This window comes from Ursus americanus, chromosome 29 (assembly GCF_024610735.1).
Source record: "Ursus americanus isolate L20-20 chromosome 29, mUrsAme1.1.p, whole genome shotgun sequence".
Taxonomy (NCBI): Eukaryota; Metazoa; Chordata; class Mammalia; order Carnivora; family Ursidae; genus Ursus; species Ursus americanus.
In genome coordinates this window covers 24,361,914-24,376,345 of record NC_142155.1, presented here as the reverse complement: position 1 = coordinate 24,376,345, position 14,432 = coordinate 24,361,914, and the positions used below count along the sequence as shown (strand labels likewise).

Below are 14,432 nucleotides of genomic sequence, written 5' to 3'. Positions count from 1 at the left end.
AAATCCCCCCAACCCTCTCTGCTCTAGAGGAAGGGATGGGTGATTGCGATGTGGTTAGACCCGAACATGCACTGGATGTCATGTCACGGAAAGCAACCGTGCTTTAAAGAGAAGACACTCCCCTCTGTTCATCGCCAGAGCTTGGTATTAGGTCACACTCCAAATGGATAGTATCATGGCATAATGATGGGTCTGCAGGTGAATGGCTGGCTAAGATGCACAAAATACATATAATTACAGAGCACACAGAAGGGGCTGAAGGGGGGGCGCCTGCGTGGCGCAGTTGGTCAAGCACTGGACTCTTGGTTTCAGCTCAGGTCATGATCTCAGGGTCATGAGACTGAGCCCTGTGTTGGGCTCCGTGCTCAATGTGGAGTCTGCTTAAGACTCTCTCTCTCCTTCTCCCTCTGCCCCTCCCACTCATGCTCTCTCTTTAAAATAAATAAATAAATTTAAAAAAATTTAAAAAAAAAGAAGGGGCTGAAGGTACAGAGGGGATCATATATATTCAAAGAGGGCCACAAGTGAGAAGAGGAGGTACTTCCTTCCCACCAAAGGCTGCTTCTGTTTCCCATAATCCAAGGCCTTGAGAAGATCAAAGAAGTCCTACCTGGGTTAGACCAGAGAGGGACAGAGAGTTTGCTATTGGTACATCCTACGAATACGTGTGTGCACACGCCTATGTATCTCGTTTGCATGGAAATGTGTATGGAAAGAAAAAAATATATATGTCTATATTCCACTGCTTCATTCCTTGTCCCGCTACCACACCAATATATACCCTATGGCCCTCTTCACACCACTTCCTTAAGTATCCTAACCAAATTACTAATAAATTAAACCTAAATCATAGTAAGACCCAAACTTGAGGCTGTCAGCAAATTCAAATGGTAATTCAGTAGTAGTCAAGGATGGCCTTTAAAATAAAGGAATTTTCTGATGTGGACAACTTTGGAAGGCTTAGTATCAGATGAATTAAATAAAGATGATCAGTGCGCACCAGAGTGGGTGGCTTCTGAGACTCTGTAGAGCTGAGTCATCATGTTTGGACCCTGTGTTCTTCAGAGCACCCTCCAGCTCCCAGAAGGCCTGATTGTACGCTCCCATCTTGGAATTGGCTTAAGACTGTGCAGACAGAAGCAGTTACCAGAGAGCGATCTTTCATGAGTGCATGCAGGAAAACTCCTGTGGCCCTGAAAAGCTATGAACTGTGGGACCATGGCCTGTCTTCCCAAAACTCAGAGCATTAAAAACACACCAGTGAAAAAAAGAAATGGCAAACATCATTTTTTGACTGAACAGATGGGAAAAGTGAGTCATTGGTTGGTGATGGTTGGGGGGTGTGGTTAATTACTCATAATCCTACCAGAAATGTGCTAGAGCCATTGTTGGGCTCTACTCTGTCCCTCTCAATCCATATAGTTAAATCTTCATTTGTGGTTCTAATCCTCTCAAGTACACACTGACGCTATTTCTCCTCTTAGACTCCCTCTTTCTCCTCTACTTGGGCTAAATGATTATTTCCAAACTCATGGAGCCTTTCCCTTATCGTGAGTCATTTGTCCTCCAGCACCCAAGCCCCATGGCGAGCTCCCTCTGCCACCATCTACAACAACCACCTCAACGAACTTGCACCTTATCCTTGCTCAGCTCATCCCATCGCACTGACTAGTCCTGTGATACAAGTATCACTCTTACATTTCAGACCTTGCACCTTGCTTCCACCATAGGTCATGCTCCTGTGAGCACAGACCACCTCCTTGCACTGGTCAAGCTCTATCCTTTCCCTCACTGCCAGCTCCTCTTTAATCCCACCAGAACAGGTGCACTCATAAAATGAGGAGAATGAAGATTCTGGTCCCCCATGTATCTGTTTAAGCAGCTTCACGTTCTGTAGATCATACTTCAGGCCCAAAACAATCAGAGGAACAATGGCTAGGAAAAAACTTAATTGCAAACAAACCTTACAAATGTCTAATGAAAACTGTATTTGTCAGGTGACATATGTTGTTATACCGTATTTGAGTATAAGCCTTTATAACTAGGAAGCATTCATGAATATGTCTGTAGAATACCGAGCCCTCTGTTCTTTTCATTACTAAATTAACTATTAGTCTTATACCTATGAGTTCTATTCTTTGGTAATTAAAACTATAACACCTTCATGTCATGGACATTTATTTTTCATCTCTATTTTAACAAAACGTTATAATTTCCATATAAGAGGCAATGCAGCATAGTGGTTAAGTGTGCAGACCGATCAGGTTGCCCAATTTCAAATCTCAATTCTGTTCATTGTTTGGAAAATCACTTAACCTCTCTGTGCCTCATTTTCCTAATCTGGAAACTGGGAAGAAAACCTTCAGGGCTCGTTTTGCAGGATTCAATGTGTTAATTTTCTAAAGGTTTTAAAGCCTTGCTTGGCATTCTGGCACCTTGCGAGACCTTGTCCTTAGTAGTAGTATGAATCCTCTTGTTTATCCTCCCAATGGGGGGCAGGCAGACACAGCTCCATTTTTTGCACGGAAGCATTAAGGCTTATGAAGCTAGCCATGTGCTTCAGCTGTGAGGAGGTGGCACTGAGCTCTGATCCAATTCTTAGCTAGGTACGTGTTCTGCTGATGTGTGCACAGCAGCTTGTAACAATAAGCCCACTTCTTCCTCTGGGCTTCTGATTCACAATGGAAACCTGAACAGATGGGTCATTCAGACATCACGCAACAGCAAAGTGCTCTTAAGATAAGAATCTTCCTGTTCAGAACTGTTTGGCTTCCAGAAGACAGGAACAGACCTTCCTTTTAATTTCAGGGTACCCCATGCCAGTCAAATAACAGAAGGATTTTCTCTTTCATCCTGGCAGAAACTGTGTGGTGCTTACTTTTCATTAACAACCCTTGGGCAAGGAAAACATCATGCCACAAAGAAGGCTTTCTCCCCTCTGCCACATTCTGGTGATGATGAAGCTGATATGAATATATGGAAATAACTGGAATACTGAAACGCGAGGAATTTACGGAGCACTCCTTCCTGCTGTGGAAGTTGTTAGTTTCACAGATATTACTGAATTTAAACCTACAGTGTTTTTATGATCAAGAAGACCAACAGGACAGCCACACACAGAAGGGCCAAGGTATGACTCAAGGTCATGCACTGCGAGACAGTGGTGAAACACAGAAGCAGAGAACCACTTCTCGGGGCAAAACACTGTCCTCCAAGCCACCTAAGGCATTTCTGATTGGGTAACAGTGAGTAAGTGTGAGCTGGACATTTCCAAGGGCAGGTCAAGGATGAAACCTGGTTTGCATTAATTATTTAATTCCAGCAAAGTACATACGCTCTGGCATTGCTCAGTCAGCACCAAGTGCAGTCACGTTTTCATTCCCTACGGGGGGAGAGCACTCGGTGACACGAACTACGGCTATAGCAACTGCCTGCAGCGCGGCTCTCCGCTCTCCAAGGAGGCCACTCCCTGGGGGCAGAATGCACCTTCTCGCAGTGAGAACAAGCTAACAAGACACATCTGAGAAGCGCTTCAGATGATTTTTTTTTTCCATTACCGGAGGAAAGGGATAGTACGGAGTTACACGTGCACTGAAACAAAGGCAAGTCAATACCGTACAAAACCAACCATTATAACGTTTCCGAAAATCATTTATCAATGAAAATGAGAAGGGACCTGTAAAATTAATATCCTTCCCCCGACAATTATCATCACTAGTTTGTTCACCTCTGATTCTCTGGTTCTCTTTGAGAAAAGACAGGTTTTTCTAGTAAAGCATGGCAAATGGGCACCAATCCCCGAGCTAACCTCCCCCCTACTACTTTGTTGCAGTGGGGCCTTTGGCAGGTCTTTCAGCCTCTCCGAACATCAGTTTCTTTTTCTTTGGAAGGAACAGATACCATCTGTCCTTGCTAACTGAGAAGGTGGCAAGGAAATCAGTCCGGTGACAGAGGAAATGTTATGAAGCTCAAACTAGACCTGGGTACTTAACAGCTGGGGGAAAGCATCTGCAAGAATCTTTGGTAATAGCAATGGCCCTGGGGTTGCGAAAACAGAGGTGCTCTGACTTAGTCCATGACCTGAGCCTTCCCTTGCACCGTCTTCATACACGATCTGAGTGTCCAAGGGGTGTGAGGGAAACTGACGGTGCGGAGTTTCCAAGAGCTGTGGTGTCACAACAGTCTCTGGATGCTACATTACTGGATACAAATACGCATGTGTGTGTGCCCACAGACGTGCATTTGTGGGTGTGGGTGTGTGTGGGGAGCAGTGTACACGCAGATATGTGGGCTTGTGTACGTGTAGACACGTATGCGTATGCATAGGCATGAGGCACACGTGTGAGTGTGTGAGTTCATTCGATGGGGTTAGGTAGAGACCCAGGCAAAAAAGACTACAAGTCCTTTCTGGCAACAGATACCCGAGTCTCACAAAAAGCAACCAAAGGAAAAGAAGAGAAAGCCAATGAATGTTCATTTTCTTTGAGGTCCACTACTCAGTTTCCAGGACTGAGCAAACAGCCCGAGTAATGGCGACATTATGTGACCGTCCCTGTGTGAAAACATTCTGGCCGACCTTTCTCTTCTGAGAATCTCTTTGATTTCTCATCACTTTCTTTTGCTGGGCTCTTAAATCCAGTAAGTTACCCTTCTCCCCCTATTTGTGCCTCAGACACCATACCAGTTTTTCATGTTTTGCAAATTCCATCCCTTGTGAATTCCATCCCGGTGACTGAAGGCTCTATTGAAGCCAGCAGAATCGGGCTGAGTTTTTACTAAAAACTTCCTGTAGGAATTGGTTCACAAGTGGACTCAGTCTTGCATATTACTCACTGATGACTCAGCATGTGCCTGAGGCTGACATGGATTTGCACAGACAGCCTCTAACCGAGGGGCCTCTTAGAAGTTAAAGAGCGGGCTGGGAAGGATCCCAGATGAACCGGGCCACTGGCTGAGGCACGGTATCTTTTCTACTCACTGCCAATTTGTGTCAAATCTGCACTGACCGTATTATCAAAGGGCTTCCGCCCGGGTTCCTTATTCGGTAATGGAACTCATCTGTTGGTGCAATATTTGCAATAGCAACAACATCTTTAGGCTGGGGGTGAATGGCTTTCTGCCTGTGTAAGATCCATTGCTTGGCCCATCTGTCTTCAAAGTTAAAGTGACTCCTGGCTCCACTGGTGAACACACCCATCCCAGGGCTCTAGGTCCACAAGAAGGGGGGGTCTACGTCTAGTTAGTAGCAGAGACTTAGTAGCGCCCCAGGTGTTTGCTGGAAAATACAGTTTCAGAGTCATTGTTACTCAACACCTTTCAAAAGCTCAGCTAAGGACAACAGTATTGGAGGATTTCCCAAAGGGTATATGGCCATCCATTCCTGTAGATATTCTAAATCTCTCCTTGGACGACACAGACCATCACTACAGTGAATCACACTGGGCCCCAGCAGGACTGTTTTCTCTGATCAGGTGATAGAACTGGCCTAGAACGAGGCTTATGACAGGAAACTGCCCTATGCAAACTATCACTGTTTATCATGAAGTCACTGATAAATCTAGTAAGGATCCACGAGAGAAGCCTCTTTGGTCTTAGTTCCAAGAATAGTTCTAGTTCTCTTGGGCAACTGGACTGTTTTTACTGGGGGTGGGGGAACTATGTTGGATACAACTGGTCATGTTTCACATTTTGCATTGTCAGAAAGCAAGCTCACATAAGAACTAGCAGGAAGACTGGTAGGAGAAGCAAGGGAAGAATGAAGGGGGAGTAAACAGAAGGGGGAATGAACCACGAGAGACTATGGACTCTGGGAAACAAACTGAGGGCTTCAGAGGGGAGGGGGTGGGGGAACGGGATAGACTGGTGATGGGTAGTAAGGAGGGCACGTGTTGCATGGAGCGCTGGGTGTTATACGCAAACAATGAATCATGGAACACTACATCAAAAACTAAGGATGTACTGTATGGTGACTAACATAACATAATAAAAAACTATTATTAAAAAAAAAAAGAAAGAAAGCTCAGAATCAAATCTGTAGCCTATTTCTTTTACCTAAATAGGACTTGCAGACGTGCATTTTGCAGGTTAACTTCCCCTCTAGCTAAATCCATACCTTGTTCTACCTTCACCTTTTCCTTTCTTTGCTAATTTTTAAGTGATTTTATTTTCCTGTGTTGAATAAATTTTGTTAGGCCATTTTAGAACACTTTTGAGCTGAAATATAATACATCAGGAAAATGAGAAGCCACGGTGAAGCAGTAGTAGGAGATTACACACAATACGTGAAATGTCTCTGAATTCTAATCTTAGGTGTCTTAATACACCAGCTAACGGGCAGGAATAACTTTTAGATCTATAACCAACGAGCTTAATGTTAAAGCCTGAAGAAGAAGAACACGCAGACATGATAAATAATGAGAAAAATTCAGAAGTCAAGTTACAAAAGAGAACACATCCCAAACCTCACTGTCAGCCTCTCAACCCGTCAACCTCTTCTGGGAGGTAGTCACAAAAGACCCTGATGCTTCCCCTGTACCTTCTGCCTGACGACAACATGTCACTGCTGTTAAAAAGTAGAAGACTCCAAATCACCTACCGTGTTTGTGAATAAATGCAAGTCCTTGTAATATCTGGTACATGATATTCCTTATAGCAGATTCAGGAAACAACTTATTTCTGGATGGGAGAGAGGAGGAAAAAAGTTATAAATCTAGATTTACATATGCGAACAAATACTCTATGTTCCTGTTCTTTTGGTTATACAGTAAGATTTTAAGAAAACATTTGCTCACACACTAATGTGACCAGATCCTTTGATAATAAAGACCAAAGAAAAGCAACCATTTGTCCATACAAGACAGCTACCCTGTAAACACTGGAGTATTGGCATATTGGTAATTGGTATGTTCAGTTATGTTACAAAGAAGAAAAGATTACAAATTTTATAGTAACTGCCCCCCCAATCCCTCTGATCGTATAAAAATCTTCTCTCTCCATAATATACAATAAAACTTCTAAAAAATGTGAATGGGAAAAACATTTTTTAATGGGGAAAATCTGAGGTCTTCCAGATGAAGTCCTTATGAAATGTAGCGGATAGTAGGGGATAGTGCCGTATTCCCCCCTGGTTGGGCAAACCACATAGCTTCACTGTTGTTAGTGACAATGATGACCGTGTTTGTTGGCAGAATTCACCCAGAGAGAAGCTGGGAATGGCGCTTCCTCGCCACTGAGAAAATATGCTCGAGAAGTTCCATGTGGTTCCCTTTCAAAGTTCGCAATTACCATAGCAGGTAAGTTTGTTATTAGTTTCCTCTTCCCAGCACACAAGCCCCTGAGCACTGTACAAGAAAGGAGGTGCAGTAAACCTGCAAGTTCTCAGTGGAGGTCTCAGAATACATGAGGCTGTTACTCCCTGACCTGTGATCGCTTTGCCCATCCGTCCTTGTGGGAATGGAGAGCTGCGGAGTATCTGTTCAATCTCTGAGCTTCTCTGGGTGAACAACCCGTTGAAACATGAAAACGGCTGCATTGAAAGCAGCGTCTATGAAGCCATCACGAGGCCTCTCGAGTAAGAACGTGGGCTGGGCCCTTCACCTACTGGGCAGCTTTCAACAGGGAAGCCTAAGCAGTGTTAACTGTAACAGACAAAAGCAAAAAGAAAACACATCTACTGGGGCGCCTGGGTGGCACAGCGGTTAAGCGTCTGCCTTCAGCTCAGGGCGTGATCCCGGCGTTATGGGATCGAGCCCCACATCAGGCTCCTCCGCTATGAGCCTGCTTCTTCCTCTCCCACTCCCCCTGCTGTGTTCCCTCTCTCGCTGGCTGTCTCTATCTCTGTCGAATAAATAAATAAAATCTTCAAAAAAAAAAAAAAAAAGAAAACACATCTACTTTGTGATATTTATTTCTAAGATCATGATGACCAAACTGTACCTTTCTTTAATGAGTTGGTAAAGATTTTCCTTCATGTACTCGAAGATAAAATAAAGATGATCATTTTCTCTGATAACTTCTTTTAATTTTACTACATTGGCATGGTTGAGCTTCTTTAAAGACTGAAAGGTGAGGGGGAGAAACAGAAAAAAAATGAGAGAAAATCTGTTGTTGGCAAAGAAAAGCAATCGCACATATACTTCGGAAGAAACACCTCATTCTAGAACCGTGGAAATGCCACAATTCCTAGCTTATTGACAATAAATGGTATTTCTCTGAAGTCAATAATCACTTTATGTAGAAAAACTATTTCGATTAGCTGACTAGCAAGTAAGCACTTGACCACTGTGCGTATTTCTGGCTGCGGCTGCACCAGGCAATGGGCCAGGGCTATTTTAGGTGCACTCCCTCCAGATGATGGAATTCATGCCATGAAAATGGCCAGAAGAGAACCAATGGGAAGCTAAAGCTTTGATTGTTCCAGTATTAGAGAAGGCAGCTGCTCTGGGCCGAGATGACCAGCCAACAGTCTGTAGACCCTTTGAACAGGAAATTGTTCACGTAGACAGAGGCTGATAGCCCGAGGCTCTCAACTTCCGTCTGACTCATGTGCGTCCATGAGTCCATGCACACAGCAGTCCTTACGATGGGAGTTTTATTTATTTTTTGATATTTTATTTAAATTCAAGTTAGTTAACATATGGTGTCGTATTGGGTTTCAGGAGTGGTATTCAGTGAGTCGTCACTCACATACGACACCCAGTGCTCATCCCAACAAGGGCCCTCTTTAATTCCCATCACCCATTTAGCCCGTCCTGCCACCGACCTGAGTTTTATTTTTTATTTTTTATTTCTTTTTTAAAGATTTTATTTATTTATTCGACAGAGATAGAGACAGCCAGCGAGAGAGGGAACACAAGCAGGGGGAGTGGGAGAGGAAGAAGCAGGCTCATAGCGGAGGAGCCTGATGTGGGGCTCGATCCCACAACGCCGGGATCACGCCCTGAGCCGAAGGCAGACGCTCAACCGCTGTGCCACCCAGGCGCCCCCCGACCTGAGTTTTAAAGGAGAAAGGAGGAAGAGGAGAAATCTCCTTGCAAAGCCCCCCTGCACCCCCCACAGTGAGACGGGAGACAAGAGCTCTGCTTCTAAGAACAGCAAAGGCAAAAAAGTCAGGCGGGTGATGAGAAACAAGAGGGGGGCTCAGAAAGTGGGGCGTGACCTGATTCTTTATCATTGCACGCGTGCAGTTTTCCTGTTCCTGCCACATCCACGTGCGCACGGCCACGTGTAAACTTTTTTCTGTTTGCATCACTAGTTCTGTTGATGATGAGCGAGCACACTTTTGTATTCGTGAGCAGAGATCCTGTTCACGTACGACAGCCGGAGAAACTGTGGCTTTGCTCACCAGATGGTCAGAATTTCATTAACAGTCTCCTTCAAGGGAGCCTCAAAGGGCCACTGGCCAGTGGGATGAGCCCTTTAATTCCAAAAGCCTTTTCCTCACAGAGAAGTGAGTCCATAATAATATATTGTAAAGCCCTCCTTATCTTTGAATTTCCTTAAAAAGTACACTCCTTTTATAAAATAAGCACAGTGACTGAAGACAAAAAGGTGAACACGAATATCTGAATCTAGAAGGACGCCCAGTAATACTGCACCCACGGAATCAGAGCCTGGGAGGGCTATACTATGATCCAGTCACTTCAAGCGGCCGGGAAGAGAGAGGAAATACGGCCGGTGAATGAGAACAAAATAAAGCTCTTCTGGAGCCTCCTTCCTGAAAGATAAACTCCTGCCAAGGAGCCTCTCTGGCAGGAAATAGTCAGCCCAAAGCTGGATCCTTCTAGAATGACCCAGCTAGGCCGATTACTTGTTTTAGTGAGGTTGGATTCCAGGTTCTCCATGAGTAACCAACACAAACATTGCTTAACTCGTGTATTCACCCCTGCAGCCATCCTTTCTATTCGCTTAAAATGCATCATAGCAATGGCTGAGATGTCCAATGGACGAGCTGCAGAATGAACGCGGCAAATTCAGTCAGAGGAAAACGAAGTAGGTTTTTTTAACCTTTTCAAGAGGAGGATTCTAGGCAAGGAGCAGAGTACCTTCCACGCTTGGCCCGACATATGTTTTGAGCGTGAATTACTGGTTCCAGTGTAAGGGCTCGTAGTTCTTGCTTCTGAGTGAGCCGCATGGACAAGTAAAGTCTGTATCAGTTCAATATAAAAGGGATGAATTTTGTGTGGGAGATTTCATGTGACTCATTTTACAGAGAGAAGGCATCTTATTTAGGCACAAGTAAGGTTTATAAGGAGAAGAAGAGGCAGGACACTTAGAGCCAAGAAGCACAAATAGCAAATGAAGCCCAGGTTAGCAGTCCGAATGGAGACTGTTTATCCCCATTTGGATGAAGGTTCTTAACAATTAAACAGGGGGCGCCTAGGTGGCTCAGTTGTTAAGCCTCTGCCTTCGGCTCATGGCGTGATCCCAGAGTTCTGGGATCGAGCCCCGCATCGGGCTCCTCCACTGGGAGCCTGCTTCTTCCTCTCCTACTCCCCCTGCCTGTGTTCCCTCTCTCGCTGTCTCTCTCTCTGTGAAATAAATAAAATATTTAAAAAAAAAACAATTAAACAAAACTACAACGTATTGCTCCTCAATGGTACTCGGGGGCACGAGACACAGTCCTTGCCTGTAAGAGGCAAACAACCTAATTAAGAAGAGACGGCATGAATACAAAATCCACAGAACAGAATGAGGGAGATTTTATTAGGGTCAAGAGAATGACAGAGACAAGGAACATTAGATATGTTTCAAGAAGGAGTAATCAGCAAACTCCGAATGGTCAATGAGTGTATCATCCACAATGTGACATGAAGGAAGAATAGCATTTAGACGAAGTCAGTGGGAGGGAAAGGCTGTGCCAGGAGAGAAGCCCTTCCTAGGTATGGGTGTGGGAGTGGAATGGCGTGGATGAGGGATGAGAACTGCCCCAGTTTGGTTCTGAAGGAAGTGCATCCAGAAGACTCTGATGGGGGAAGTGGGCAGGGAAGACGCTGGTTGGATGCCAGGTGTATATGCCATTGAAGCCGGACAAACACGGGTCTGAAACCAAGCTTTGCGGCTTAGAGTTGTATTTACCTCAAGCAAGTGACTGAGTCTCTGGGTCTTGGCTGTTCTTAGCAGCAAACCCAAGGTCCTAACAGTTTCCTCGTGGGGTAGTTGTAAGGATGAAATAAGACAGTGCACGTGCTGCCTGGCTCATAGTAGTGTCTCAAGAAATGGTAGATAGTGTGCGAACAGCTAAATGTCGCCGAGATCGTTCTGGGGGCAGCACACGGGGTGGATAAGATGTGGCGGAAGTGAGGTCACACAGGCCACCTGCAGTGAGCTGCAGTTTCTGGGTGAATGGGTAAATGATTATTAACAGAAGAGGGAAAAAACAGGAGCACTGGGGGAGGCAGACATTCTAGAAAATTCAGGCAATGATTTCCACGAAGCAGTTGGATATGTGGGAGGCAGGTGTCAGCAAACTTTTCTTAAAGGGACAGAGGATAAATATTTTAGGCTTTCTAGGTCATACGGTCCCTGCCCCAACTACTCAACTTTGCCAGCAAAGCATGAAATCAGCCATAGGCAATACGTGAACAAGTGGCAACTCTTTCAACAAAATTACATTTAAACAGGACGTGACCATTCATCAACCCCTGGTCTAATGCTTACTAAGGATAAAAGATTTGATGAGACCACTGAAGTGAAGGAAGTAAGTGAAATTACTTGGAAGGAGATTCAGAGCAAAGGAGAAAATCCGCTAAGGATGTAAAGTGAGAAATCATCACTATTTAAAGGGTGAACTACAGAGCACTTGGTAAGGCAAGAAAGAGGTAGGACAGCGGGGCAAAAGCAGAGTCACACAGCCCTGGGAGAGGACAGTACCCAACACCACAGGCAAGAAAATGCTTGAGAAAACGAACTGGAGGGGCGCCTGGGTGGCTCAGTCAGTTAAGCGTTTGCCTTCGGCTCAGGTCATAATCGAGTCCTGGGACCAAGTTCCTCACTGGGCTCCCTGCTCAGCTGATCCAGGAGGGTACATATACTTATTTCGAGACTGAAGAGAAGGAGCCAGTGGAAAGGAAGAGCTTAAAGAAATGGGAAGGTTCACAACAGCCAAAAGGTGAGAGCAACCCGAGTGTCCGTCAACGGGTGAATGGATCAACAAAATGTGGCATATAGTTACAAACGAATAGGATTTCGCCTTAAAAAGGAAGGAAACTCTGACACAGGCTAGGACATGGACCTTGAAGACATGATGCCAAGTGAAATAAGCCAGGCACAAAAAAGAAATAGGGTATGACTCCACTTATCTGAGGTACATGGAGTAGTCAGATTGGTAGAGACAAAAAGTAGAATGGTGGCTGCCGAGGGCTGGGGGCAGAGGGGTCACAGGGGGTTGTTGTTTAACAGGTTCAGAGTTTCAAGTGCGCAAGATGAAGAGAGTTCTGGAGGTGGCTGGAGGTGATGACTGTACAATATGAACGTACTTAATACCACTGAAGAGAGCACTTACAAATTCGTAATACGGTAAATTTCATGTATGTATTTCATCACACTTGGAAAGGCAAAGGACGTTCACGGGAAATGCGTGAGATCAGAATAAACCCGTGGTGTAGTTAACAGTACTATACCAAAATTTAAAGACCTATGTTCACTAATACAATAGCAGAGCAATCTTCTACTTTGAGCTATTACCTGTAATAATGTTGTCATTTGTCCCCTTTTGTTGGCATCAGAGGAGCAATTCAAACAGAATGACTAACTGTATCAACCATAAATCTAAGCAAGTACAAAGGTATTTTAATCAACCGTACATAAATTATTCCCTGGTGTATTAATAAATACCTTAACCTCCCGAAGATTCATGCATTCCTCCCAGGAATAAAACTTTCTTTTCATTCTAAAAGAGAGCAAAGAAACAAATAGCGTGCTTATTCCCAGTAACGGGTTAAACCTTCTCGTTTAAAAATGTTTTCCTTCTTCGGGAGGGGGTAGAAAAACAAAACCCCTCCAAAACTAAAAAACCCAAAAAACCCCAAACCCAAAACAAAACGAAACAAGGTTTTCATTCTGAATCTAATGAATAGTGCTTAAAGCTGGTTTCGATTTCTACCAAATATTATACTACCCAAAACATTCATTTTAAAATCTGGCAGTGCGATCAATCCTACATCACAAAATCTCTCAGCAGAGGTGGTGCAGGGCAGTGCAAGGAGATCTCTTCTGTGCTCTTGCTCCATCGCTAATGGGCTAACCTCGCCCTGGAGGCAAATCCCTCAGGCTTATTTGATCCAGACCAGGGCTCTCCAACAGAGCTTTCTAGATGGGGATGCTCTGTACTGTCCAGTATGGTAGCCACCAGACTACACATATCCGGGTAGTGAGTACTTGGAATATGGCTAGCGTAACATAGGGACTTAATTTTTAATAAAATTCAGATTTAAATGCCCTATGGTTACTTGCTACCCTGCTGGACAACACAGTTTTAGACCCTCTGGTGCAGGGGTTGGCAAACTATGGCCCATGGGCCAACTCTACGCCACCATCTCTTTCTGCGCAGCTCATGAGCTAAGAATGACGTCTGTATTTTTAAATAGTTGGGGAAAACACATCAAAAGAAGAGTAAGATCTCATGATGTGTGATAATTTTATGAAATTCAAATTTCAGTTTCCATGAAGAGTTGTACTGGAATACAAACACACTCATTCATGTATACGTGACCTATGGCTGCTTTTACATGACCGCAGAACCGTGCTGGGGCAGAGACCACGTGGCCTGCAAACCCTGAAATATTTACCGTGTGGCCCCGGTACAGAAGGAGTTTGCCAACCCCGGCCTATAGCCTGAGGGGAGAGAACGAGAACCTTATGGGCTAACCAGAAACCCAAGTTTCAAGGTTCTATCTTTCATCACACGGGAACCACATGGTCTCACTGGACTCTTCCAGCAGCTCCGGGAAATAGATGGGACAAGGGAGGAAATGAAGAAACAGAGAAGTCACGTGATTTCGCCCAAGGTCTCCCTGCTGGCTAATAAGAGGCCAACTTCCAACTCTCTCCCTCACTTTCACACTCTGTCCCCAATGTCACACCGTCTGCTGGTGGAATTTATGCCCCAAATATTCTTAAGCCCCTCCCGCGTGGCAGGGGCTTTCTCAGGCACTGGGATACAACGGTGAGAGGGGCCTCCCTTGTGGACCTGACATCACAGCAGGAAGGCGGGCAATTAATCATCACTTTGTGTGCGGAGTGCTGAGAAGGAAAGGCACAGGACATGGTGAGAGAAGACCCCAAAGTGACTAATTTAGTCTGAGGGTATCAGGAAGCACTTCTGGAATGAGGTGATCTTTCAGTTAAGACCCGAAGGATCAGGAGAATTTAGCCCCTGGAGGCGGGAGGCAGGGAATATCGATGTGAAGACGAGGAGCAGAAAGGGGTTTGAG

At 44.8% G+C, this 14,432-nt stretch overlaps 1 protein-coding gene across 4 annotated transcripts in view; it reads right to left on the bottom strand.

Annotated features, from left to right (window-relative positions):
- CILK1 (ciliogenesis associated kinase 1) overlaps positions 1-14,432 on the bottom strand; it is a 34,296-nt gene that overhangs the window by 17,915 nt on the left and 1,949 nt on the right. For all 4 annotated transcript variants that reach the window (XR_015722266.1, XR_006780545.2, XM_087857010.1 and 1 more), the window contains exons 2-4: positions 12,835-12,889; positions 7,936-8,057; positions 6,596-6,675 (exon numbers count right to left, since the gene is read on the bottom strand). Coding sequence is in view for 2 of the 4 variants with exons in the window: in XM_087857010.1 (XP_087713136.1) it covers positions 6,596-6,675; positions 7,936-8,057; positions 12,835-12,889 (257 nt within the window). In the remaining 2 variants the exon portion in view is untranslated. The remainder of the gene's footprint in view (positions 1-6,595; positions 6,676-7,935; positions 8,058-12,834; positions 12,890-14,432) is intronic.